This window comes from Ascaphus truei, chromosome 3, assembly GCF_040206685.1.
Source record: "Ascaphus truei isolate aAscTru1 chromosome 3, aAscTru1.hap1, whole genome shotgun sequence".
NCBI classification, from domain to species: Eukaryota; Metazoa; Chordata; class Amphibia; order Anura; family Ascaphidae; genus Ascaphus; species Ascaphus truei.
This window is the reverse complement of record NC_134485.1, coordinates 400,758,246-400,782,689: the sequence shown is the minus strand read 5'-3', so window position 1 is coordinate 400,782,689 and position 24,444 is coordinate 400,758,246. Positions and strand designations below refer to the sequence as shown.

Here is a 24,444-nt window from a genome sequence, read left to right as displayed (position 1 = left end):
CAAAATAACTGCTAGTTTTACGTAGCGCTATACAGAGACATTTTGCAGGCACAGGTCCCTGCTGTAACGATGCGCGGAACACGCCCCCTGCGGCGTGCTCCCTCCTTACCTGCCGCATCTCAGTTACCTCTCTCCTTATAGAGCATGCACGCACCCGCGGTTCCCTACACGTACCACGGAGCCCGGCCACCCCCGGTCGCATCACGCATTCTCTCACGCGTGGCGCGTACACGTGACGGCGTGCGCCGCCCTCCAGCTGCGAGTCAACTTCATGCCCCCTTGTGGCGTATTCTCTACCCATGCCTAGTTTCCCTGATGTCTCTCTGTATGGCGTGCGCCGTCCTCTAGCTGCGAGTCAAGATTCCCTGTTGATTCTCTGTGTGGCGGGCGCTGCCCTCTAGCTGCGAGCCTACCTTCCTATGCATCACTGCCCCTAAGTCTCTTGGATCGCTCGGAGTTCGATCCTTAAGAGGGGGGTACTGTAACGATGTGCGGAACACGCCCCCTGCGGCGTGTTCCTTCCTTACCTGTTTACTTCTGATCGCCGCCCTCTAGCTGCGAGTCAAGATCCTGTGTCTTTAAGGATTCTAAAGCAAGCAACGCTATCTTGCTTTCTGGCAAACCCTGCCCTCTTCCTCCTGACAGGAAGTAAGCCTCTCTTTGACTTTCTCTCTGCTATTAGTCTTTTGCGGCCTGCCCTGGTGCCTGCTGGTACTCATCGCATACTGTCCCTGCCTGGACCTCCTTGGGACCTTTGCTTATCTCCTGTGGATTCCGGAAGACTGGGGCAGTCACTCTTATACTGCTGAGGTTAGTTTACCGTCGGGTAGTGTAGGTACCTGCTTAGTAGGGTTCACCTTGACGTGGTAGCAGGCTTATAATTCCTTGGCCAATGGATTAGACTAAGAAACCTTATGTTATGTTTAGTTTCGCTGCACCTTGCTGTTTCTGGCACTATGCCTTTAAGAAGTCTGGACTCCATGCCCATGTTCCTGGTTTCCGTTTCCAGACTCCTGTGCTGAAGCATTGGCTTCCCGCAACCCCCGCATTGGTGCCTGAGAACGCGCGCACTCCCGCTCTGCTGTCGGAGCATGCGCGCCATGCAGCTGGATCACTCATGTCTCTGAGTAGGCACCGCACCTCCGGACGCATCGCGCATTCTCATGCGCGCGGCGCGGTCACGTGACTACGTGCACCGATCCCCACTGCGCGGCAACTCACTCACTTCGTATCCCCTGCGGCCTCCCCACCTCGCTAACGAGTCCTTCCCCCTTTCCCTGCGCTTGTGAGGAGAGCACAAGCGTGACACCTGCCCTGTGGAGCTTACAATCTATGGTTTTGGTGCCTGAGCCACAGGGAGATGCCCAAGTGACTTGCCCAAGGTCACAAGAAGCTGACACTGGGAATTGAACCAGGTTCCCCTGCTTCAAACTTAGTGCCAGTCAGTGTCTTTACTCACTGAGCCACTCCTTCTCATCTTATTCCGCAGGCATCTGTAGTGATTTATGTGCACAAGGCACACAAGACATGCAAAAGCACAATATTACTCTGACAATCTTTGCCATAATACATCAAGTCCAGATAACTTCTGGAAAGTCATCAACAATATATTCCAGCCTCCTTGCCATTAACAACCATGTAATATCATTAAGGAGGATATTACTCTGACAAATCCAACTGACATTGCAAATGCATTCAATAAATACTTTGTGGGGTGTGCTACTAACTTATTAGCGAAACGCAACCTGAACTACAAACATGAACCTCATTCTGAGAGTACCCCTATAGCCCCACCCTCTCCCAACACAGCCGACAATCTTCAATTTGTCCCAGTATCTGAAGAGGAGATTACACAAGTGTTCCTCTAATTAAGCAGTCAATGTGGACCTCACTTACTGCAATCTAAGTTCCTACAACTCGGTGCCCCAGCCATTGCCATACTGCTTGCTTCCCTAGTCAACTCTATTCTGTCTGCAGGCCATATCCCTAAATCCTGGAAAACTGCCAGGGTTGTCCCAATCTTCAAAAGTGGGTACAAAAACACTGTCTCAAACTTCAGGCCAATCTCTCTTCTCCCAATACTATACAAAGTCATGGAAAAATGTGTTAATTCCCAATTAAGCGATTACTATACCAAGACAAATTTCCCTAGCAATTCCAATCTGGCTTTCGCCCCAAACACTCCACGGTAACTACCCTCCTAAAAGTTTTCAATGGGATCCCCACTCCTTGAGGAACCTTCATTGGTCCAAACCACAGACATTGGTTAATCTTCCTCCGGCCTACCAGGCTTTTCAGGACATCTTCAGCAAAAGGCAGGCGGGGGAACTAACCCCTCATTGTCCTTTCAACTGTCCCATCGATCTTCTCCCTGGTACAGTTCCTCCATGGGGGCGGATTTACCCTTTGTCGGAACCAGAGACTGTAGCTATGAAGGCCTATATAGATTCTCTTCTAACTCATGGATTTATTCAAAAGTCCAGCTCACCCGCAGGTGCAGGCTTCTTTTTTGTCCAGAAAAAAGATGGGTCTCTAAGACCCTGTATAGATTACAGGGGTCTTAACAACATTATGGTTAAGAATCGTTACCTGCTCCCTCTGATTCCGGAACTCCTCGATCGCCTTCATGATGCAACATCTTCTCAAAACTCGATCTAAGAGGAGCCTATAACTTGGTCCGAATCAGGCAGGGGGATGAGTGGAAGATTGTGTTTAACACCAGAGATGGTCACTACAAGTATCTCGTCATGCCCTTTTGGCTATGCAATGCCCCTGCAGTTTTCCAACTTTTTGTCAACGAGATCTTCAGAGACTTGCCTGTTTCTTGTATTGTCTATCTTGACAACATCCTTATTTTTTCTAAATTCTTGGAGCAACATCATGAGCAGAAAGATCGTGCTCCAATGCCTTTGTGAGAATCAACTGTTTGCCAAGCTTGAAAAATGCGAATTTGGGAAATGTAATCTTGTTTTCCTTGGATACATCATAGCCGCTCAAGGCTTACAGATGGATCCTGCCAAGGTCTCTACCATCCTATATTGGCCACTGCGTAAGGGACTTAAGCCCATCCTAAGGTTCCTTGGATTCGCAAACTACTACCATTGTTTCATTTGGAATTTCTAAATAAAAAATAGTCGCACCTATAATGGCCATGATCAAAAAAGGGGCAGAAGAGACAAACCTCAGCAGTAAAAAAAACAAAGGCTCCATAGCACAGATCATTTAAAAAGTTAAAAAATGTTTATATTAAAACGTATATAAAAAACGCACTTACAAAAATGCAGTATAAAAAAGGCAGTGCTATTATAATTGCAAAATAAGCATGTTCATATCATGTAATTCCCTTAATATATACACTTATTTACCCTGGTCCCCTGTGGATAGTTTCTCATTAATCCAATATGTACGGTCAGCGGTGCGCAAAGTGGAGGGTTTACAGAGGTCCCCGCACGCTCCCCGAATACATTTAAATTAATGCCGGGGGAGCTGCAGGGCCCCTGTAAAGTTCTGCTTACCTTGTCTCTGCCTGCAGGTATGTGCACGAATCAAGGTGCCACGCTATCTACCTTGCGGGTAACTTCATCCCCTTCCAATCCCAGCCCATCCGTGGTCACACTTGTCCATGGATTTCATTGTAGAGCTTCCCCCCTCCTGGGGTATGACAGTAGTACTGGTCGCGGTTGACTGTTTCTCCAAGCAGGCACATTTAGTTCCTGAAAAAACGTCCCTCTGCTCCAGAGCTGGCAGATCTTTGCATCAGGTAGGTATTCCGTCTGCATGGCTTACAAACACAGATTGGGAGCCCCTGTCGGAGACAATTCATTGCAAGATTTCGGAAGACGTTTTGTTGCTGTTTGGACATTGACCTCCATTTTTCCTCTGCCTACCACCCACAGTCCAATGGTCACATGGAGAGGACCAATCATTAGACAAATAAATCATTGGAACAGTTCCTCCGGTGCTATGCCTCTGAGTAGCAGGACGATTGGGTGGATCTAATCTAATATATAGATTTATTTACCCTGGTCACCTGTGGATAGTTTCTCATTAATCCAATATGTACAGTCAGCGGTGCGCAAAGTGGGGGGTTTACAGAGGCCCCCGCGCGCTTCCTGAATACATTTACATAATGCCGGGGAGCTGCAGGGCCCCTGTAAACTTCTACTTACCTTGTTTCAGATGCTCCTGGTCACGGCAACGCGGTGTCAAATGACGTTGCGGGGTCATGTGACGTTGCGTTGCCGTGGCAACGTGACGTTAGGACGTCAGCACGTCTGAAGCAAGGTAAGCAGGGGGGGCACAAAGAGAGGGGGACAGATGGCAGGGGGCGCAGGGAAAAAAGTTTGCGCTCCCCTGTGTTAAGTTGTAGACTTGCTTAAGTGTAAATGCACCAATTATTCCTCCTTCCAGGATTGTCGCAGCTATAACTCCCACGGTCATCATTCCTAAAGCCCAGTCGGAGCTCCCACTGGTCTTTCTGTACCTCCTTGTCGGCTCTTCATTCCCTCCCCTCTTCATCTACAAGTCCTCCAATGGGGCCATCAATCCAGGAGTGGACCTTCTGGTGGCCAGAGATCAGGAACAACATTGAGGACTTTGTCTCGGCCTGCATGGTATGTGCACGAACCAAGGTGCCACGCTATCTACCATGCGGGTAACTTCATCCCCTTCCAATCCCAGCCCATCCGTGGTCACACTTGTCCATGGATTTCATTGTAGAGCTTCCCCCCTCCTGGGGCATGACAATAGTACTGGTCGTGGTTGACTGTTTCCCCAAGCAGGCACATTTAGTTCCTGAAAAAACTTCCCTCTGCTCCGGAGCTAGCAGATATTTGCATCAGGTAGGTATTCCACCTGCATGGCTTACCAACACAGATTGGGAGCCCCTGTCGGAGACAATTCATTGCAAGATTCGGGAAGGCTTTTTGTCGCTGTTTGGACATTGGCCTCCATTTTTCCTATGCCTACCACCCACAGTCCAATGGTCACATGGAGAGGAATCATTAGACAAATAATACATTGGAACAGTTCCTCCGGTGCTATTCCTCTGAGTAGCAGGACGATTGGGTGGACCTGCTGCCGCTGGCAGAATTTTCCATGAACTCTCTGTCCCAAGAGTCCTTGAAGTGCTCTCCCTTCTTCGTGGCTCTAGGGTATAACCCGACTACCTTTCCCTGTGACTCCTCCACAGTAGGAGTTCCTGCAGCGTTTAGCAGGGCCGATGACCTACAGGATCTCTGGAAAGGCATTCAAGCAACTCTTCGCATGGCAGCAGAGGCACAGAAGAGAAACGCGGACAAACGTAGGAGGCAGTCACCCGAATACCAAGTCGTTGATGATGTATGGCTCTCGACGCGGAATATTCGCTTATGTCAGCATGCCGCAAAATTGGGACCGCGGTTTATCGGTTCTTACAGGATTTTCCGGAGAGTGAACGAAGTGTCCTACAAGCTGGAGCTTCCTGCATCATGCAAGATACCCTTCACCTTGCACGTATCCTTACTGAAAACGGCAATCTAGAACCGGTTTTCCAGAACTCTACACCCTCCCGCTCCTATTTCCATGGATGGCCAGCCCGAATATGTTGTCCAGAAGATTTCTCAAGAGGGTCCCTTCAGTACTTAAATCGACTGGAAGGGGTATGGTCCGGAGGAGAGGAGTTGGGTCAGGGCATCCGACTTCCACTCTCCGGCATCCGTCAAGAGATTCCACAGGTGTATTCCTAGCAAACCCACTCCTGGGCATTCTGAGTCTGCCCTTAAAAGGGGAGATTCTATAAGAATCTCCTAACATGGCCACTGAGGCAGGATGTCTGCCTCTACCAACATGGCCACTGAAGCAGGAAGTCAGCCTCATTCTGGATGTATTGCCTGCACCTGCCTGCTCCCTCTATAAAGCTTAATTCCACTCTCTTCCTTGCCTGAGAAAGGTTCTATTTACCTTGACTCCTGCTGGAAGCCGTGTCCTGCTTGCCTTGTTCCTTGCCTGTTGCCGAACTAACAAGCCTGACGATTCAGCCTTTCCAGCCATGACCTCGGAATTATGACCCCTATTATTCTGCCTTCTCCAGCCCTGACCCCAGAACAGTGACCACGATTATCCTGCCTTCTCCTGCCCTGACCTTGGATCCGAACCTCACTATTCTACTCTTCAGGATTCTCCACCTCTGACTAGCGGGTCTGTCTCCTGGTCAGTACACAGCAAATGTAACAACTCTACTCTCTGCACCCTCCACAACACCTACTTGCACAAATGCATTCAGAAACCTACATGCTCTATGCCCCTCCAATTTTCAACATCTTTACAACTTCTCCTCTTTCTCATCTCTACCCTTTCCTGTCCTGACCTAACAATCTTTATAAAGAGTTCACTTTGATCAGTCTTCGACAAGATGGTTTCTTTCACCACTCGTTGCCCGCATGGCACATAACGCACTGCTGAACGTTTCTGGTGAAAATCATGCTCAGAAGAGGATTTCTTCGACTATAAATTCATACCTCTAACACTGCTCTTATCCTTGTCAAGCAAACCTACTTTTCATCACTCAGATAGATGTAGCTGCCAGTTCTCTACCACATCACGGGAGAAAAGCGTGGCCATCTCGCCAAAATATTTGGAGTTTCTTTGTGTTACACACACTGACACAAAAAAACTAAATATATTGGAAACTAGGAGGTCCCTAGAGACAGGTGACCATGGAGCCATTCCTGGGGATCCACTAGTTTGGGTACAATTTAAACAAAAAAGGGGGGGGGGGAATGGAGATTGCTACTTTTAAAATGATTATTTGCTGTTAATTGTTATGGGTAAAGTGCCTGCCTCAGCAAATTTGCTTGAAAAGCTTTACTGCAAATACCATAAATAGACACATGCATACAAAAATACATCTAAAAAGAGGGCATGTCCTGAAAAAACAGACATCTGGTAAATCTATTTATTGTATATTCAAAATGTCAGTGAAAAATCTAATATATTGTACAATATAATATAAAATATAATGACCACAGGAGAGATACTAAATGTGTGACCACAACTCTTTATTGAAATAACAAGTCCCACACCACATTGTAACATGGCTTATAAATCATTGTAATATAAAATGTTCCTATTTTTTAATTTCTCACAGTTAGTCATGGGACATCTTTCTTTCTCCACAAGAGAAAGAGTTATACTGTATATGAATGTGGCTGCAGCCTAATGCATGGGGGGTAATGTTAAACTTTTTTTCATTTGTTTAAAAACCAGTTTCCCTGTATTTTATAAAATGTGGCATTTTAACGAATGATGTTAATAAAAAAGGTTTATTACATTGTGAATCACAGATCGCATAATTATGCTTCATTGTACATACAGTACCTATAGGCCCCTCACACATTACTCGGTTTCCAAGTTAAAATCTCTGCCTGGTTTTCCTTTTTGCTGTTAGCAAGAGATCTGCGTGACAAAGTTAATGATTGCAGATGTACTGTAGAACTCTGACTGCAAAGTGGCAGGTTTAATCCCTTTGCTTCCAGGGGTTCCTGCTGTAATCTATGCTGATCATATTTTCATGTCCTTTCCTTTTAAATTACCTGAACTGGATTTCCCCAAAGTTTACTATGCACCATTTTCACATGACTTAGTACTAGCATTGAGTGCACCTAATAGGGGCTTGTTTTCTTTCTTTAACATATTACTCATTTTTTCTTTGTGCACCTTACCAGTCTCTATACACTCTCAGATTGCAGCGAGCACACCATTTGTTTTGTGTTTCTCTAAGATTTCCAAGATATTTGTGCATTTCACCAGAATATTTGCTGACACAAAAATGGACACTAGGATCAGATTTGCTCTACTGACCAATAGAAAGCCTGAGCATCATCAGAAGTTGGCGCTGTGGATTTCTGTTTGTTTGTACAAGCATATGGACTACTGAAGGAGAAAGGCACAGGCGGGCTTAAGCAGAAAAGTTTAATAGCCCCAAAAAACTGATCTTACATATTAAGGTGAGGGCTACAATACAAAACATCATAAGCCTTAAAACACCTAACAAATGCCCCCCCCCCTTCCCCGCCATGTTCAGCTACAGTAGGTGTGTCCCAATAAATTGCCCGCCCTGTTCCAGCGCCTCCCCTACATACGCCGGCAGCACCGGTCTGACCACACAATGATGTTGTAATGGAGTGCTCACAGCAAACAGGACGTGACCGCGGGGCTGAGGTGGGGATTGAGAATAAACCAAACTCCAGCTGCAAGAGCGCGTCCGGAGTGTCGATTGGTAGAGGGTAGCCGGGTCGGGGATATAGAAGTCAGGATCATCGTAGGTACTTGCCATGGTCGAGGTTGGAGAGCTGCGGATTGTCGTAGGTACTTGCCGTGGTCGGGGTTGGAGAGGTGCAGATCATCGTAGGTAATGCCGGAGCGGAAAAGTACGGAGTCCAGATACTAACCAAGGTCAGACAAGGATTGAAAACAGGAACTGAAGATGCAAGGGACAAGGCATGGAGGCAGGGATTGCAGTAAGCACTTCGCACGGAATTAAGTCATATGTTCAGACATCTTGCTAAAGGGCTGACTGAGCAAATATATTACCAGGAGCCAATAGGAAGCTAGCAGGGAAGGGGACTCAGCAGTATGTAGTTCTGTGATAGGCAGGGGAGGAGTCTGCAGCGGCTGTGGTATAATGCAGAGAATCCAGTCTCTGATTTCCTACATGTGCGCGCCACCGACGCCACCACGGGGGCAGAGACCGAAGGCGGGACCAGCAGGGCCATTCTCACCAGCAATGCGCCGCCTGCGCGTGGGGCGAGACCGATGGACGGCATCCGCGACTTTGCGGGATGTGCCAGGAGAGCGGAGTTCGGTAAGTATGTCTGCGGTGTCCCCCCCTTTTGTCAGGGAGGCGCTTGATTGCCGGTAGGGGTAGACCTGCACTGCGAGGTGCGCGACAAGGCCTATCACGGATCCTTACAGATGTGCTGATGTCATGCATCAGTAACCAGGCAACATATAAGTAAAGTCTCAGCAAGCGTCCTGCATGCAGTATATAGCCCATGCGGTGCAGAGAATGCCTGGATAATGAAAAATGCAACGGCAGCAAACAGGTCAATTAAAAGCATCAGTCAGATCCAAAATAAAAAGTGTGTGTGTGCCGAGCACGCGCATTTTAAGTGAAACTTCTTTGTCTTTTGTCACTATTTTGTCACAGAAATTGTATTTGTAAAGGTGATATTTTTAATTAAATACCAAAACACAATTTCAGTGCCAAAACGCAATGAAGTTTGACTTAGAACACGTATTTTAGCTACTTGCACTTCTATATTTATAATAATTGTGAATTCCTTGTGTGTGTGTCAGCGTATGCATGTGTCAGTATGTGTGTGTGTGTCTGTGTGTGTCTTACTGTGTGGTGTGTGTGTGTGTTATTCTCAGGGTCCTGCCCCCCCCTCTCTCCTGACTCTCTTCCCCACACCCTCCCCCCTGTGGTGCTGCAGATACGGCTATGTGTGCTGCTGCCTTCTGCCAGAGCAGCTCCCGACCCCCCCCTCACCTCCCGCGGCAGAGGTGCGGAGGTACAGAGACAGGGGGGTCTGTCTGAGTGCCCCAAAGCAGGCCCCACTCTCTCACCCGGCAGAGCTGTGTCCCGCTTGGCGGAGGTACAGGGACACGTGGGTGTTCGGTGGCTGACTGGGGGGGGGGTGCTCGGCGGCTAACTGGGGGGCAAGGGTGTGCTCGGCAGGGGTGTACAGGGGATACAGTCACCAAGCTAGTGCAGGCGAGCCCCATATCGCCGTCGCTGTCTGAGTCCTGGAGCAGCCCCCACTCTCTCCCCCTCGGCGGAGATGCTGCCGGATTTTGTGTGTGTGTCCGTGTGTGTGTGTGTCCCTGTGTCCATGTGTGTGTCCATCCGTCCAGCGCTGCCTCCTCCTGATGGAAGCTGGCAACACTGACGGTCTCTTCTGCCAGGAGTGATGTCACTTCCGTCACCACTGACTTCCGTTTCCAATCAACTGCATTCACGCCGCTAAAGAAGTTTCACTTCAAAGTATCTAAGCATCTAAGTACCATATATATATATGTAACTGTGTTTCCCCCACCCAGTGGGAGATTTGGACATTACTGCTTATGTGGTGCATGATACCTGCTGGTAAAAGGAGGGCTGAGTCATCCGCCGATGGTAGTGGGGACACAGGACTAGACTTCTGGGGTTCATACCCTACGTATTCATTAGCAGTGCAGCGCCTCCATCTACTGTGGGCTTGTAACAGGGGACTTATCCCTGTTCACAATTGTGCCTCTAACCCAGCAGTGTGGTGGTTAACTGCTGGTAAGCAATTAACTAGCACCACCTGGCTGATCTTAGAAAAAGCCTGCCTCTGAGACAGGAAGAGAGACTCCTGAGCGCACAAGTGAGCTGAACAAGGAGACAGACGTCTTGAGCCTGCCAAAAGAGACTGCAAGCTGACAACAAGACACAGGGGATAATACTTCTATACCTGGATCCTGACATTGCCTTATCACACACGGGTGTGGACACCAGGAGAACAAAGAAGCCTTCCCCTACAACAACCCAGCTATCAGATAAGACTTTTCTGTTAAGACTATTATCTATGTCTATCTAAGTACATGAATGTCTCTATGATTTGGGCTGGTGAATCGCTGGGCTAACCACGCATTTAGAGAGAACTGGATCACAAGTGTATATATACTCCAGAGTGGAGCGGATTTTGTTTGCTGATTTCAGCAAACAAGTGCTGAGTGTAAAATTGCCCTACCGGGAAAAAAGGATTGCTGAACTGCTTAAAAGGTATCCCAAAGCCAATTGCTGAGTGTTGACTCACCCTGCCGGGAGTGAAAGAAATATTCCACTGCAAAGAATATATTTTTTTCTGCAAGTAAAGGCTGTCTATGTATCTTGTGAGTAAAACAGGCACCCAAAGTGTGAAGAATGAATGCCATAATACCCAAAGATGAGACTGAAAATTACTGAACTCAAGCAGAAAACCACATTATTTTGCCGAAGCGCAGGGATTGCACCTAGCAAGTAAATGGTGTAAAGCAAATAGAAGTTTTTACTTAGCAACTGCACATCCAGTATACCTAATGAGAAAGAATGCGTGCACAGTACTGGTGATGTTTTAAAACTTACTAAAGGAAAGAAGAAGTCTACGGAGATGCCTGTGAGAGCTACGACCTCTACAAGCAAAATATGCCCACCGGTAGGACTATCACAAGCTGGGGTTCTAGAAAATACACTGGCAAAAGCTGCAATAGCGCCTCCAGAGGTCAGGAAGAAAAATACATCTTATAGCCCCAAAATGGAGGACAAGATGCAGCATTCCTGTAATGAACCCTACCCCACGGAAGAGTGGCCCTTCCAGTCCAATGAGGAGGAAGACATCTCTTACGGGGAACCCAAACCGAGTCACACTCACAAAACACCTCAAGAATGGTGGGGGTGCCTGAACTCGGTACGAACCGAAAAGACCGCTCCCTATGATGACAAATATGATCGGCAGGAGAAAGAGCGGGAGCAGCGGATCACCAAATATTTCCATCAGCTAATACAGTTGCAAGAAAAGCATGGTGGATCCAGTGAAGCTGCTAAAATTTCAAATGAAGATGGAGACTCGTGTATCCCTGAGGGGACGGAGTCATCCAAAACAAAAAGGCGAAAAAAGAAAAAGAAAAGCGGTTCTTCACGTACCGTGGAAGGAACAGACACGTCCGCAGATCCTGCGGAGAAAAAGGGGGACTGAGATGCCCTGCAGCCTAGAGAAAATGGAGGATTCGTCATGCGAATGATCAAATATCCAGAGAGCCCAAGGCAGAAGTCGGGTGACCCAAAGAAGTATCTGTCCGGTGCCAAAAGTGAGGAACCCTCAATCAACCATCCCAGGGAACTGGAGCTGGAACCAGTGAGTTACCATCCCTTGACCAGCCCTGAAGAAGCCCTGAAAATTGCCAGGCGTGACTGTGATCTGCTCCGGGAGCAATTGAAACTGAAGAAAGATGGTTACGCAGAGCTACTGAAAAATAATGTGGAGCTACAGAAGAATGTGCTCACGATGTACTCTTTGGCCAGGACAGAATTGGACGATCTCAAGACTGAGCTAGATACTGCAAACGCTACTTTTACTGTCATGGATGAAAAGCTTAGCCAATCTGATAAAATGATGGCTAAGCTGAAGTGGAAGTATGAGGAGGCACTGAAGGAGATTACAGTCTTTCAGCAAGATGTTCACAATCTTTGCGCAGCACTGGATGCCTCACAGCATGAGATCAACAGCGGCAACACAAAACTGGAAGTCTCCAGAAAGGAACTACACAGTCTCGCTGAGGAGCTGGACAATTCTAAAGAAACTATTGTCAATCTTAATACAGATCTCAAAGTCTCTCAGAAGGAGCTTCAGACCTTCAACGTAGAGAAGGAAATCTCACGCCAGGAGACTGTCATTCTCAAAGCAGATGTGCGTAAATGGAAGGAGGACTACACAGAGGCCCTGAAAATTACAGAGACTGCAAAAAGAGAAAATTTAAGACTGAAAGAAGAGAATTCTCATTTGACAGACCATGTCAAGGAAAAGAATGAAAAGCTGCATGAGCTTAAAGAAATAAATAAACTTTTGGAAGAGGAAAAGTTTGAAGCAGAGCACCGACTGCAGAACCAACTGCAAGGTCTGCGTACGCACCTCCAGAATGTTGAGGAGAAACAGCAAACTCTGCAGGAAGACAATCTGCAGGCTGAAAAAGAAATAAAAGTGCTGCAGGGATGTCTGATTACCCTGTATATCCCCGCAAAGCAGCATGAGAAACTGAAGGCTACACTGAGCATCACCAAAGCATCGCTAGAGGCCAAGCTTAGAGCCCAGGTGACTCGGCACAAGAGGGAGCACAAGAAGGTCCAGAAACTGAGACAAGTAACTGTGGCCCGAGCAAAGAAATTCACAGTGCTTCACAATACAATGAAAATGTGGATGCAAGCTCAGAGAAAGCAAAGTGCGCAGATAAATTTCCTGAGAAGAGACTTGCAAGACGCACTCAAAAAACAGGGATCTCTCGTGGATGATATTACAGTACTACAAGGACAAGTATTGACCCTGACCAAGCATCAGTATCCCACAGCCACAAAAACCCAAAGGAAAATGGGTACAGTGAGAGCTGGGAGCACCACTCGCCTAAAAAACAAGGTTTCAAAGTCTGAACCACCTAAACAAGCACTAGCTAAACCTTCAGCCACAGAACAGGCAACAAAAAAAGGTATACGTGCAGAATAAAAACCAGAAGAATCCTTAGCTGATGAAGCTGAAAAGATGGGACATTCTCTTGAAGTGGATGTGGAATTGCAACTCAATCCCAAAGAAGCTGAACTAGGAACTCCATTGAGTGGAAAAAGTGCAGAGAGACAGCTTCAAGAGTGGAAAACTCAAAGGGCTATTCTTAAACGCTCTGCAACTGTTGCCATACAGTCTGCCTACAATAAGAGGAGCACCCGACGCAAGGGAAATCTCATGACCGCGCACGCAGTAAAAAGACTATTCTTGGAAAAAGTCCTCCTCGAGCGACTGAGGAGTGCTGATCTCAAGCACCTTCGGGAGGAGACACGAATAAACTGGAGAAAGGGCTTCAATCCCAGCGGGACTGAGGGTTCTCTTCCTCCACTCTCATTCAAGTCACAGAGATATCTCAAATGAGAGTGGAAGGATGTGCTTCGGCCGTGGCAAGCCCGAGCTTCCCACAAACAGGGGAGGTATGTAACAGGGGATTTATCCCTGTTCACAAATGTGCCTCTAATCCAGCAGTGTGGTGGTTAACTGCTGGTTGGCAATTAACTAACACCACCTGGCTGATTAGAGGTCTTAGAAAAAGCCTGCCTCTGAGACAGGAAGAGAGACAAGTGAGCTGAACAAGGAGACAGACGTCTTGAGCCTGCCAAAAGAGACTGCAAGCTGACAACAAGACACAGGGGATAATACTTCTATACATGGATCCTGACATTGCCTTATCACACACGGGTGTGGACACCAGGAGAACAAAGAAGCCTTCCCCTACAGCAACCCAGCTAACAGATAAGACTTTTCTTTTAAAACTATTATCTATGTCTATCTAAGTACATGAATGTCTCTATGATTTGGGCTGGTGAATCGCTGGGCTAACCACACAGTTAGAGAGAACTGGATTACAAGTGTATATATACTCCAGAGTGGAGCGGATTTTATTTGCTGATTTACATGTTTGCTGTGTTTAAAGCAACAGGCGCAATAAAGCCTTATTTTAATTTCACCTTAAAACAGTCTCCATTGCGTACCTCTGAACACGTCTCTTATAGGGCTCCAGGGAACTAAAGATGATCTTCCACAGTAGAACCGATTACCTTTCCCCTAGTAAGATCACACACCAGGCCGGAGGTATAACAGGAACAAGGCAGATTTCTGCCCGATGCAGTCTCTCTCCTCTACCACTGAAGGATGGTCCCCGGACCTTCACTACAGGCCATGGGCACCAGCAGCAGTCCCAGCTCTTCCCTGCCCCTCTCCCGGAGGGAAGAGGATGGGTGAAGGCCAATAGTCAGGCTCTTGGCTGTGTGACCTGCCCCTCTCAAGTGGGTGAGGCACTCTTGAATTTGGGGCGGCACTGCCCTTAAGTACAGCCAGGAGGAGGGCACCAGGTCTAACATGTGATTGGTCATGCCCAGGCCTGATGTTACCACCTCCCGCTGTCACTCAAGTGCAGCACCAAGGAGGGGGAAAACCCCATATCAACTACTGGCAGCCTGATTGTACCAGGGCTTAATGCCAGGAGGGAAGCAGACTAGTAGCCACAGATGGCATGGCTACATACAAGCAAAACACATTTACAAATAGGCAACACTCATCCTGTAAACACTGAAAGATGACAAATATTGAATCCTAAAATAGTAATAGAGTGGAATAATATAAATCCAAATAATTAAAGGATATAGGCAAACGTGTCTCTAAAATGGGGGTAGTCTAATTAGGTAAATGGTTGCATTACAGGGAAGATAAAAAATAAAAAGATAAAAGTGCACAAGAAGCCCCATTAAAACAGAAACTCGTACAAGAGAAAAAAATAAAAATACCCCCCCCCCAAAAAAATGCTCTTATATTTTCTGCAGAATTATGATTTTCAATCCACAATACTTCGATTTGGATTTTATTTCCCTGCTTTTGTCAATCTATACTTTTTAAACTTCCAAACTACATGATCCCTCATTTGAATTTCACTTTGCTGTTATTACTGAAGAACATAAAATAAACAAACTGTCAATTGACAATGAATTCCAAAGGAGCAATTATTTTCAATGTCCATCATGTTTCATTCAAACGGTTTACAAAGAACTAAGATGAATATACCATAATGACTCTGAGTACAAACACAATTTAGCATGAATGTGTCCCAGCTGATAATTCACTTAACATCCAATTTAAGTCAAAGTTCAATTTCTCAACTAAACTGTTTAGGAACCACACAGCAAAACAAAGACTTATTCAGAATTATATTTTTTTCATCTTTCAATTTCATGAGAAATAATAAAACAGCCATTTTTTGCAGAGAAGTTTTTAAAGGTCTACTAATTTACAAGTGGATAACTCTCGAGTGCGAAAGCAGAGAAATAAAAGACTGCCAGAAAACCCGACTGTGGGATTGATAACAGGATTATAAAGTGTTTATTTCAAAATAACCTGTTTCGATATATCAGAGGGCCATTACATGACTTAGGTAGTGATAGGTTTAAGTTGTATTTGAGCTTCTTATAAAATCAGATTAGCAATATTGTTGGTATCTTAAATGAGATTTCTTGCTAGGTTAAATCCAAAAAAATCATGCTTTTTTGTCTCTCAAGGCAGAAATGTCATAAAAGAAGAACAGACAAAATGATGTCTACAGAACTAAATACAGTCATTGTGGAAATCTTTGCAGACTGACTGAGACAAACATTTATTATACTTACCAAAGAGCCACAATAAAACAGAGAAATGTATTTTCTATATTTGCCAGTTCATGACAAATTAAAGCACTTGGAAGGATGTATAGGTTGAAGCAGAATTATCTGGGCTCAGGACAAATTTGAAGAATGTGCCCCCTGCACATAATCACAAGTCGGTCTACTTTTTCCTGCAGTCTCTTTTTTCCCCCCCCTCTTCCCCATTATGTCTTTCTCGCTCTCTTTTTTCCCCCTAGTAGCTTTCTAGATAATTATATTGGCAAAAGAGAAAAAGAAGCAAATCCCATAAGACAGGATTCACAGAAACTCCATAACGGGGCACTCAGGGTGGGTAAAAAAAGTATATCAAATGTATTAAATATGCAATTGATAGTAGAACTAACAAGACAAACTATAATAAAACACTAAAAACCATTTAAGTGGACCGTCCCCAAAGAAATTGTCACAACAGTAATGTAAATGAAATGCTGTAATACACCCTACATAAAGTTAAACTAATAGGGAGTCAAGTGACAAAAGTGCACCTCAGGTAACACTAAAGGTGCTAAAACCTCACAATTATTCCCAAAGTCCAGGAGGGGTAAATAAATGATCTCTCCTGAGAAAATGGGATATTTCCATATCTTTCTAGATAGCCAGATCTCAACCAAGCCCTCAAGGCTAATTGGTCACACAAAAGTACAAAAAAATGATATTCATCTGACATATTATGGTATTATACATGTATCTGCCCCTACTCAGTGCATGGGGATTTTATCACTATTTGTAAGTGTTTCGTCGTATTTTATTTTACATTAAAACGTTATTATATTGTGTGACCAATTAGCGGTCGACTCTATTTGGAGAGTTTGGCTATTTAGCCTTTATGATAGTCACGTCATTACGCTCAGTGTGACTTATCTTGAGTGCAACTACTAGGGGTCTTTTTGTGATCTTCTATGTTCATTATTGTCTGTGCCTATGCTATATTCTCTCCCCCTTTGCACCAGATATTTTGTATTGTTGGTTAATGGTGAGCAACGTGTTATTGTGTGTGTTTTTGTATACACATTTGCCCTGAGTGTTAGAGGGAAACAATAAAGCAAAGAGGTACAGTAAGACGTGCAAGACACTTATGCGGTTGAATGCTAAGCATAGGCTTTCACGGCACTTAGCTGTTGTGGCCGTCTCCTTACCTGCCGCCCAACTCCTCCTTCTGAACTGCAGCGTCAAATGACGCTCTGAACGTCACCAATGTGACATCGCACGGTGCCACATTGCCATGTTATCGTGCCGTCATTTGACACGGCGACATCGCTTTGCCATGGCAACGAGACACTGTGTGACATCACGTTGGTGATGTCAGCGGCATCATTTGACGCAGCGGTTCAGAAGGAAAAAGGGGGGCGGCAAGTAATCAGGCGGCCACAACAGCTAAGTGACTTCCCATCAGGCCCAATAGGCCAGAGAGTGCAGTAAAAGTATATGGGGTGGACATTTTGCCTACCCAAATTTTGCCACTCCGGTCCTAACAGGCCTGATTGGAAATCCGCCACTGGCTTTCCCACCAGGTCAGTGAAACCTGAGATAACAGAGAGGTTAGATACTATATAGAGCAGAGCTCCTTCGATTTAGGTATCTAAATAAATAATTCCCCGAAATACCTAGTTCCGCACTGATAATGTTGAAGCGTTGTATTTTACTGCCAGAGAATAGTATCCTAATTCTGAAAATACTAATGGCGAACTAAACTGTCAAACGTAATGGGGTCAAACCAGGACTGAAATCGGAATTCTTCAACCAAAACGATACATGTGATGCCAATAGAGAGAGGATATATTTAAAATGGTGGATAATGGGAAATAGGTTGGAAATAGGACAAACATTATAATATACGCGTTTAACGGTACCAAAGCAGTCAGGGGTAAAGTCACTGCGTTGGCAGATAATGAACCTGATCTAAATGCCAGTGCCAACTCTCCTTGGGTACAAGGTGTCCCAGAATTGCTTCCAGGTATGGCCGATGCTACCAAAATTGTGCACATATAGACACTACAAATAATCCAAAAGGTATCCAATGGATGAATAACGTAATAAAAACTCCCGTGCAGAGTCCAACTTTAGAGAATAATGATAAATGTGAGCCCTTTATACGTTCAGTGTGTAAGTGACTCAGCCACCGGGTGGGGTAATAATATGGTAAGGAGGATAGATGCAAACGGCGGCGCCGTGTCTCCAGCCAGGAGACTATGACCGGCAACACACACCGCGATCCTCCGCCACTGCCCTCACAGACCCAGTGTCACACATGAAAAGCAGCCCCACTTCGGGGAAGAGAAGGGGTATTTACTCACAGTCTTGACACGTCGCAACCGACTCAAATGCTGACAGAAGTTACTCTGATCCGGGAGAGTGATGACGCGTGCTCCAGCCCATGCAGGTAAGGTAGTCAGAAGGGGGTAATCAGGCGGTGCACAGCTGCCGTTAGAATATGAATCAGGAAGTCCACACGCTTAAAATCTAAAAAGCTATATTTAATGAGTGCATAACACAAAAAGGTAAACTGCTACAAGAAACTTCTTGACTTTGACAAAGTCCCCAGCGGGACGAAACGCGTCAAGAAGTTTCTTGTAGCAGTTTACCTTTTTGTGTTATGCACTCATTAAATATAGCTTTTTAGATTTTAAGCGTGTGGACTTCCTGATTCATATTCTAACGGCAGCTGTGCACCGCCTGATTACCCCCTTCTGACTACCAACTCTCCTTGGGCAAGTCAATTTATCTCTCTGTGCCTCAATGATCAAAAATAGATTGTAAGCTTTATGGAGCAGAGGCATGATATGTACAGCACTATATACTGTACAGTGTCAATGTGAGATAATAAAAAATATTATTAACAAAAAAAAACAAGAAATCAAGTGTTATCGTATCTGATTTAATCCCTAGCCATCTCTTGATATCTACTTTGAAATGCCAGGCAAATAATTGGAAATGGTCAATTAGCATTGAAAACAATGCTTAATATAAGTTTAAAATTCTACAAATATTTGGATACCTTCTTTAAATATTTAAATTTTTAGTTATGTCGAGAAACACCCAAAGTTTTAAACTCCACTGGAAACTCCACAGTAGAGACGGACACTTGGCTTGATGTTCTGGGTTTAGTTCTCAATCATTTTAGGGTTTTTTTCTTTTGGTTCTGGTTCTAAAAAAATCGACAGCATTTTGTTTTTGTATTTGGTATTGTATTTTGGTTTGTAAGGTTCTGGTACTGTAGGTTCTGAATTCAAACACCTGGTTTGGCCCATCTCTAGTAAACAGAGAAACGTTCAATATAACTTTGTGATAACTGTGTGTAACTATTTCCTATTTTTTTTCTTAGCACCTTCATAAGTTCCGGACAGCTGTTCTCATAGTCCAGGTCATTCGCAACCTCATAAAAATGTATAGGTAAGATTTTTGTCTACTATAATAACAGTCTAGTAAACTATTACCGAAATGATTGTTGTCATGTTAGATTTTCAACAAATACTATTATTTAATGTTGGGTCATTGAGGCAAAGAAAGGAGTTTTAGACATACAGTACATGCTTAAAAAATATTTTAATGGCTATCTCCTACATACAGAAGCCAACCCAGACAGTCAGCTGAGGTAGTGTTCTTGAGTCCTACCTAGATCCAGTGCAGCGCCTCCACCTCATCAGGATCCCAGCTTGAGCTTTCCGAAGCAAGAGGTGGGGAAGCACTTTAGGAGATACGGTCTGTTAAACACATAATATTAAAAGCAGTAACTAGGCGAACTTAAAACACTCCCATGTTTCAGTTTACAATTTTTACAAACTACAAAACTATTTCAAATATTTACTGGAGTGTAATATTTTTAAAGGCACCAATTACCAAGATACGGGACCATAAACATAGCCCTGTGATTGGTTAACTTTGGTTCCAAGAGATTACCAATGGCTATTGACTTGAATGGCTATTGGTAATTGCTAACAGCTATTGCCATTTACTGAAGGGCCGTAGTGGAATTTAAAGAACAATTAGAAGAAATTATATTTTTAACAGTAGAATAGAATGTCCGTATCTATTCTTTTGTGGGATATTCCCTTCAGGTGTGAGTGGAAAGGAAGTAAGAAATGACTTGGTACAAAGCAATGGTTAAGAAATACACACACTACCCCCCTCTCCTCCCCACCCAAATAAACACACACACACACACACACACACACACACACACACACACACACACACACACACACACACACACACACACACACACACACACACACACACACACATTTTACCTCCCCCAAATACACACACAAACATATATTTGCAAAAGGTAACACATTTTGTGCTCATTTGCATGTCATTTCCCAGAATCCCTTGCTGCAGTGGAAGCACTCTATGCTAGGTGATAATGGTTGAAAGGCAGGGTTGCAGACCAGTCTAAGACATGTGATATTCTTTATTGACTATATGCTAATGGTGGAGGTTATGTGTCGCCTTTTTCACCCACCATAACTTAAAATGTGTATGGTTCATATATATATATATACACACATATACACTTACATAGGGCCATTCTCCCTCACTGTCCTGCCAGTGACTGAGGGGGGACGGGGTTCGGTGGTGCTGGTCAGGCCTCTTGTTGCCGCTGGGCCCAATGTCTCATCAGCTGCTTGCCTGTCTCTCTCCTGTACTGTCCCATGCCGGGTTGTGATGTCGGATCGCGTCGGAAGTTTTGACAAACATTTCCGGCGCGCACCGGCATGAGAGCCTGGCATGGGATAGTACAAGAGAGAGGCAGGCAATCAACTGGGGAGACATCAGTGTATACTCTTGGGTAATAAGTATAAAATAAATACCTCTACTTAAATAAATACCTCTAAATAAATACTTCTTTAAGTACCTTAATAACAAAAAATGAGAAAAGAAAATATAGGACCCTGTCAGTGTGAGATGGGTAGGCAGATTATTGGAGATAAGGAAAAAGCAGAGGTATTAAACAAATTCTCTGCCTCTGTGTTTACCAGGGAAGAATCAAGTTCAATAGTAGTTCCACAGGAGGAAGCCACAACCTCCATATTCATGACCAATTGGTTAACTGAGGAAGAAGTTCATAAGCGACTTGAAAAAATTAAAGTAAATAAGGCACCTGGCTCCGATGGCATACATCCAAGAGTTCTCAAGGAATTAAGCTCAGTAATAGCCAAACCATTATATTTAATATTCAAGGACTCCATTTCCACAGGCTCAGTACCACAAGATTGGCGTAAAGCAGATGTGGTGCCTATATTTAAAAAGGGAGCTAGATCACACCCGGGGAATTACAGACCTGTAAGCCTGACTTCAATAGTAGGGAAACTACTTGAAGGTTTAATACGGGATAATATTCAGGAATACCTAATGGAAAACCAAATTATTAGTAATAGTCAGCATGGATTTATGAAGGATAGATCTTGCCAAATTAACCTTATTTGTTTCTTTGAGGAGGTAAGTAGGAATTTAGACCAGGGTAATGCAGTTGATCTGGTCTACTTAGATTTTGCAAAGGCTTTTGATACTGTTTCATACAAGAGGTTGGTGTACAAAATAAAGAAAGTTGGACTCAGTAATAATATATGCACCTGGATTGAAAACTGGTTAAAGGACAGACAACAGAGCGTTGTCATAAATGGAACTTTTTCAGGTTGGGCTAAAGTCGTGAGTGGAGTACCTCAAGGATCGGTACTGGGACCTCTGCTTTTTAACTTGTTTATTAGTGACCTTAAGGTTGGGATCGAGAGCAAAGTCTCCATCTTTGCTGATGATACTAAATTGTGTAAGGTAATAGAATCAGAGCAGGATGTAATTTCTCTTCAGAAGGACTTGGGGAGACTGGAAACGTGGGCAGGTAAATGGCAAATGAGGTTTAATACAGATAAATGTAAGGTTATGCATTTGGGATGAAAGAATAAAAAGGCAACTTACAAATTAAATGGAGATATATTGGGGGAATCCTTGATGGAGAAGGATTTAGGAGTGCTTGTAGACAGCAGGCTTAGCAATAGTGCCCAATGTCATGCAGTAGCTGCAAAGGCAAACAAGATCTTATCTTGCATCAAACAGGCAATGGATGGAAAGGAAGTAAACATAATTATGCCCCTTTACAAAGCATTAGTAAGACCACACCTTGAATATGGAGTACAATTTTGGGCACCAATCCTAAGAAAATACATTATGGAACTAGAGAGAGTGCAGAGAAGAGCCACCAAATTAATAAAGGGGATGGACATTCTAACTTATGAGGAGAGGCTAGCTAAATTAGATTTATTTACATTAGAAAAGAGGCGTCTAAGAGGGGATATGATAACTATATACAAATATATTCAGGGACAATACAAGGAGCTTTCAAACGAACTATTCATCCCACAGGCAGTACAAAGGACTCGGGGCCATCCCTTAAGGTTGGAGGAAAGGAAATTTCACCAGCAACAAAGGAAAGGGTTCTTTACAGTAAGGGCAGTTAAAATGTGGAATTCATTACCCATGGAGACTGTGATGGCAGATACAATAGATTTGTTCAAAAAAAGGTTGGACATCTTTTTAGATGGGAAAGGGATATACCAAATAAGTATACATGGGAAGGATGTTGATCCAGGGATTAATCCGATTGCCAATTCTTGGAGTCAGGAAGGAATTAATTTTCCTCCTTAATGGGGTTTTTTGTTTGCCTTCCTCTAGATCAATAAGTAAGTATAGATATGTTGTACACCCAGCGCCATAGATATAACATCAGTTTCCAGTTTCTTGTCCGACCTGGGGGGTCGGAGTTATATCATAGGCTGCGGGTGTCACCTTCTGGATTAGCGCTACCATTTCTTTGTATAGATATAGAATAAAGTATCTGTTGTCTAAATTTAGCGAACTTAATGGACGTACGTATTTTTTCAACCTATCTACTATGTAACTATATAACATCAGACCAGGCAGCAACAAGAAGCCCGACAAGAGCTGCCCGGGCCCAACTGCCAGGGTAGTGAGGGAGAGAGGCAGCAGCTTGGAGTTGGCAACCTGCAGTGAGCCGCAAGTAGCAGTGGAAAAAGCAGAGGGTTGCTGACCTCTGGTCTAGGAGAGAATAGGTGTTGATAAAATGAAGCAAGCGAGAGAATACAAGACATTCAAGGAGTTTAGGGTAGGGTCAAGCTTGCTGTTTTTGAGTAATGATATGACTGTTGCATGTTTGAAGGAGGAGGAAAAGGTATCGGAGTAGAGAGGAGTTAAAAATGTGTTTGAGCGTAGGGATTATAGTAGGAGCAAGAGGTTTTAGTAGATTGGTAGGGAATGGAGTCAAGAGGACAGGTGGTAGAGGGAGAAGAGCAGATCAGCAATGACACCTCCACCTCTGTGACAGCATAAAAAGAGTCAAGGAAGGCAGGAGGAGAGTTAGGAAGAGGTTTAGGATGGGAGGAGGATACAGAGGAGATGTTCTGATGTATGATTCCACCTTTTCCTTGAAATAGTTGTCAAAGTCCAGAGGTGAGATGGAGGAAGAACAGGCAGCAGAGGGTGGTCTGAGTAGTGAGTCAAAGACAGAGAAGAGTCGGCATAGATTAGACTTGTGCGTGTTGATTAGTTGAAGAAAAGTAGGTTTGTTTAGCTTGAAAGAGGGGAGAGTTGAAACAGGATAGCATAAATGTGTAGTGAAGGAAGTCTGCGAGTGTGAGATTTCCTCCAGAGGCATTCAGAGGAATGAGTGCAGGAACGCAGCATGTGCATGTCGAAATTTAGCCAGGGTCTGGGGTTAGAAGGGCGACAATGGCAGAGAGAAAGCAGGGAATGTAGATCAAGAGAGGAGAATAGGGAAACATTGTAGTCCTGACTAGGTTGTCAGGGTCTGGAGAAGAGCTGAGAGAGGAGAGGGAGGAGCGTAAAGTGGAATCGAAAGTTGGTAGGTTAATAGAGCGCAGGTCTCTGGAGAAACGAAAGGTAGTTGTGGAGAAGGGGAGAAGTGAGAGAGAGAAAATGAGATGAGATGTTGGTCAGACAGAGGAAAGGGTGAAATGGAGAAATCAGAGAGAGAAAAGTTTTTAGGGAAAACATGATCTAGGTAGTGGCCATCCTTGTGGGTGCTGGTTGCAGTATATTGTGGAAGGCCAAAAGAAGAGGTTAGAGAGAGAAAGCGGGAAGCTCAGGTGAGAGAAGGGTCATCAATATGGCATTTGAAGTCCCCAAGGAGAAGAACAGGGGAGTCTGAGGAGAGAAAGAGAGCCAGGATTCAAAGTGAGAAAGACAGAAGGGGGTGAGTAGAGGTAGGTGGGTGATAGATGACTGCCACGTGGACAGGGAGAGGAGAGAGAATCTGGACAGTGTGAGCCTCAGAGGATGGAAAAGCAAGAGAGGGAGGAATAAGAAGGGTTCAGTAATGGCAGAAAGAGGAGCCCCACGGCTCCACCCCTGCCATCAGGGCGCTGTGGGAGAAAGAAAGGCCACCATAAGAGAGGGCAGCTTCCAGAGCAGAGTAGACTGAGTGA

General features: G+C 44.7%; 1 protein-coding gene across 2 annotated transcripts in view; it reads left to right on the top strand.

The window, feature by feature from the left end:
• LOC142490356 (cyclic nucleotide-binding domain-containing protein 2-like) overlaps positions 1-24,444 on the top strand; it is a 318,494-nt gene that overhangs the window by 19,285 nt on the left and 274,765 nt on the right. For both annotated transcript variants that reach the window (XM_075592538.1, XM_075592537.1), the window contains exon 3: positions 19,308-19,375. In XM_075592538.1, the coding sequence (XP_075448653.1) occupies positions 19,308-19,375 (68 nt within the window). The remainder of the gene's footprint in view (positions 1-19,307; positions 19,376-24,444) is intronic.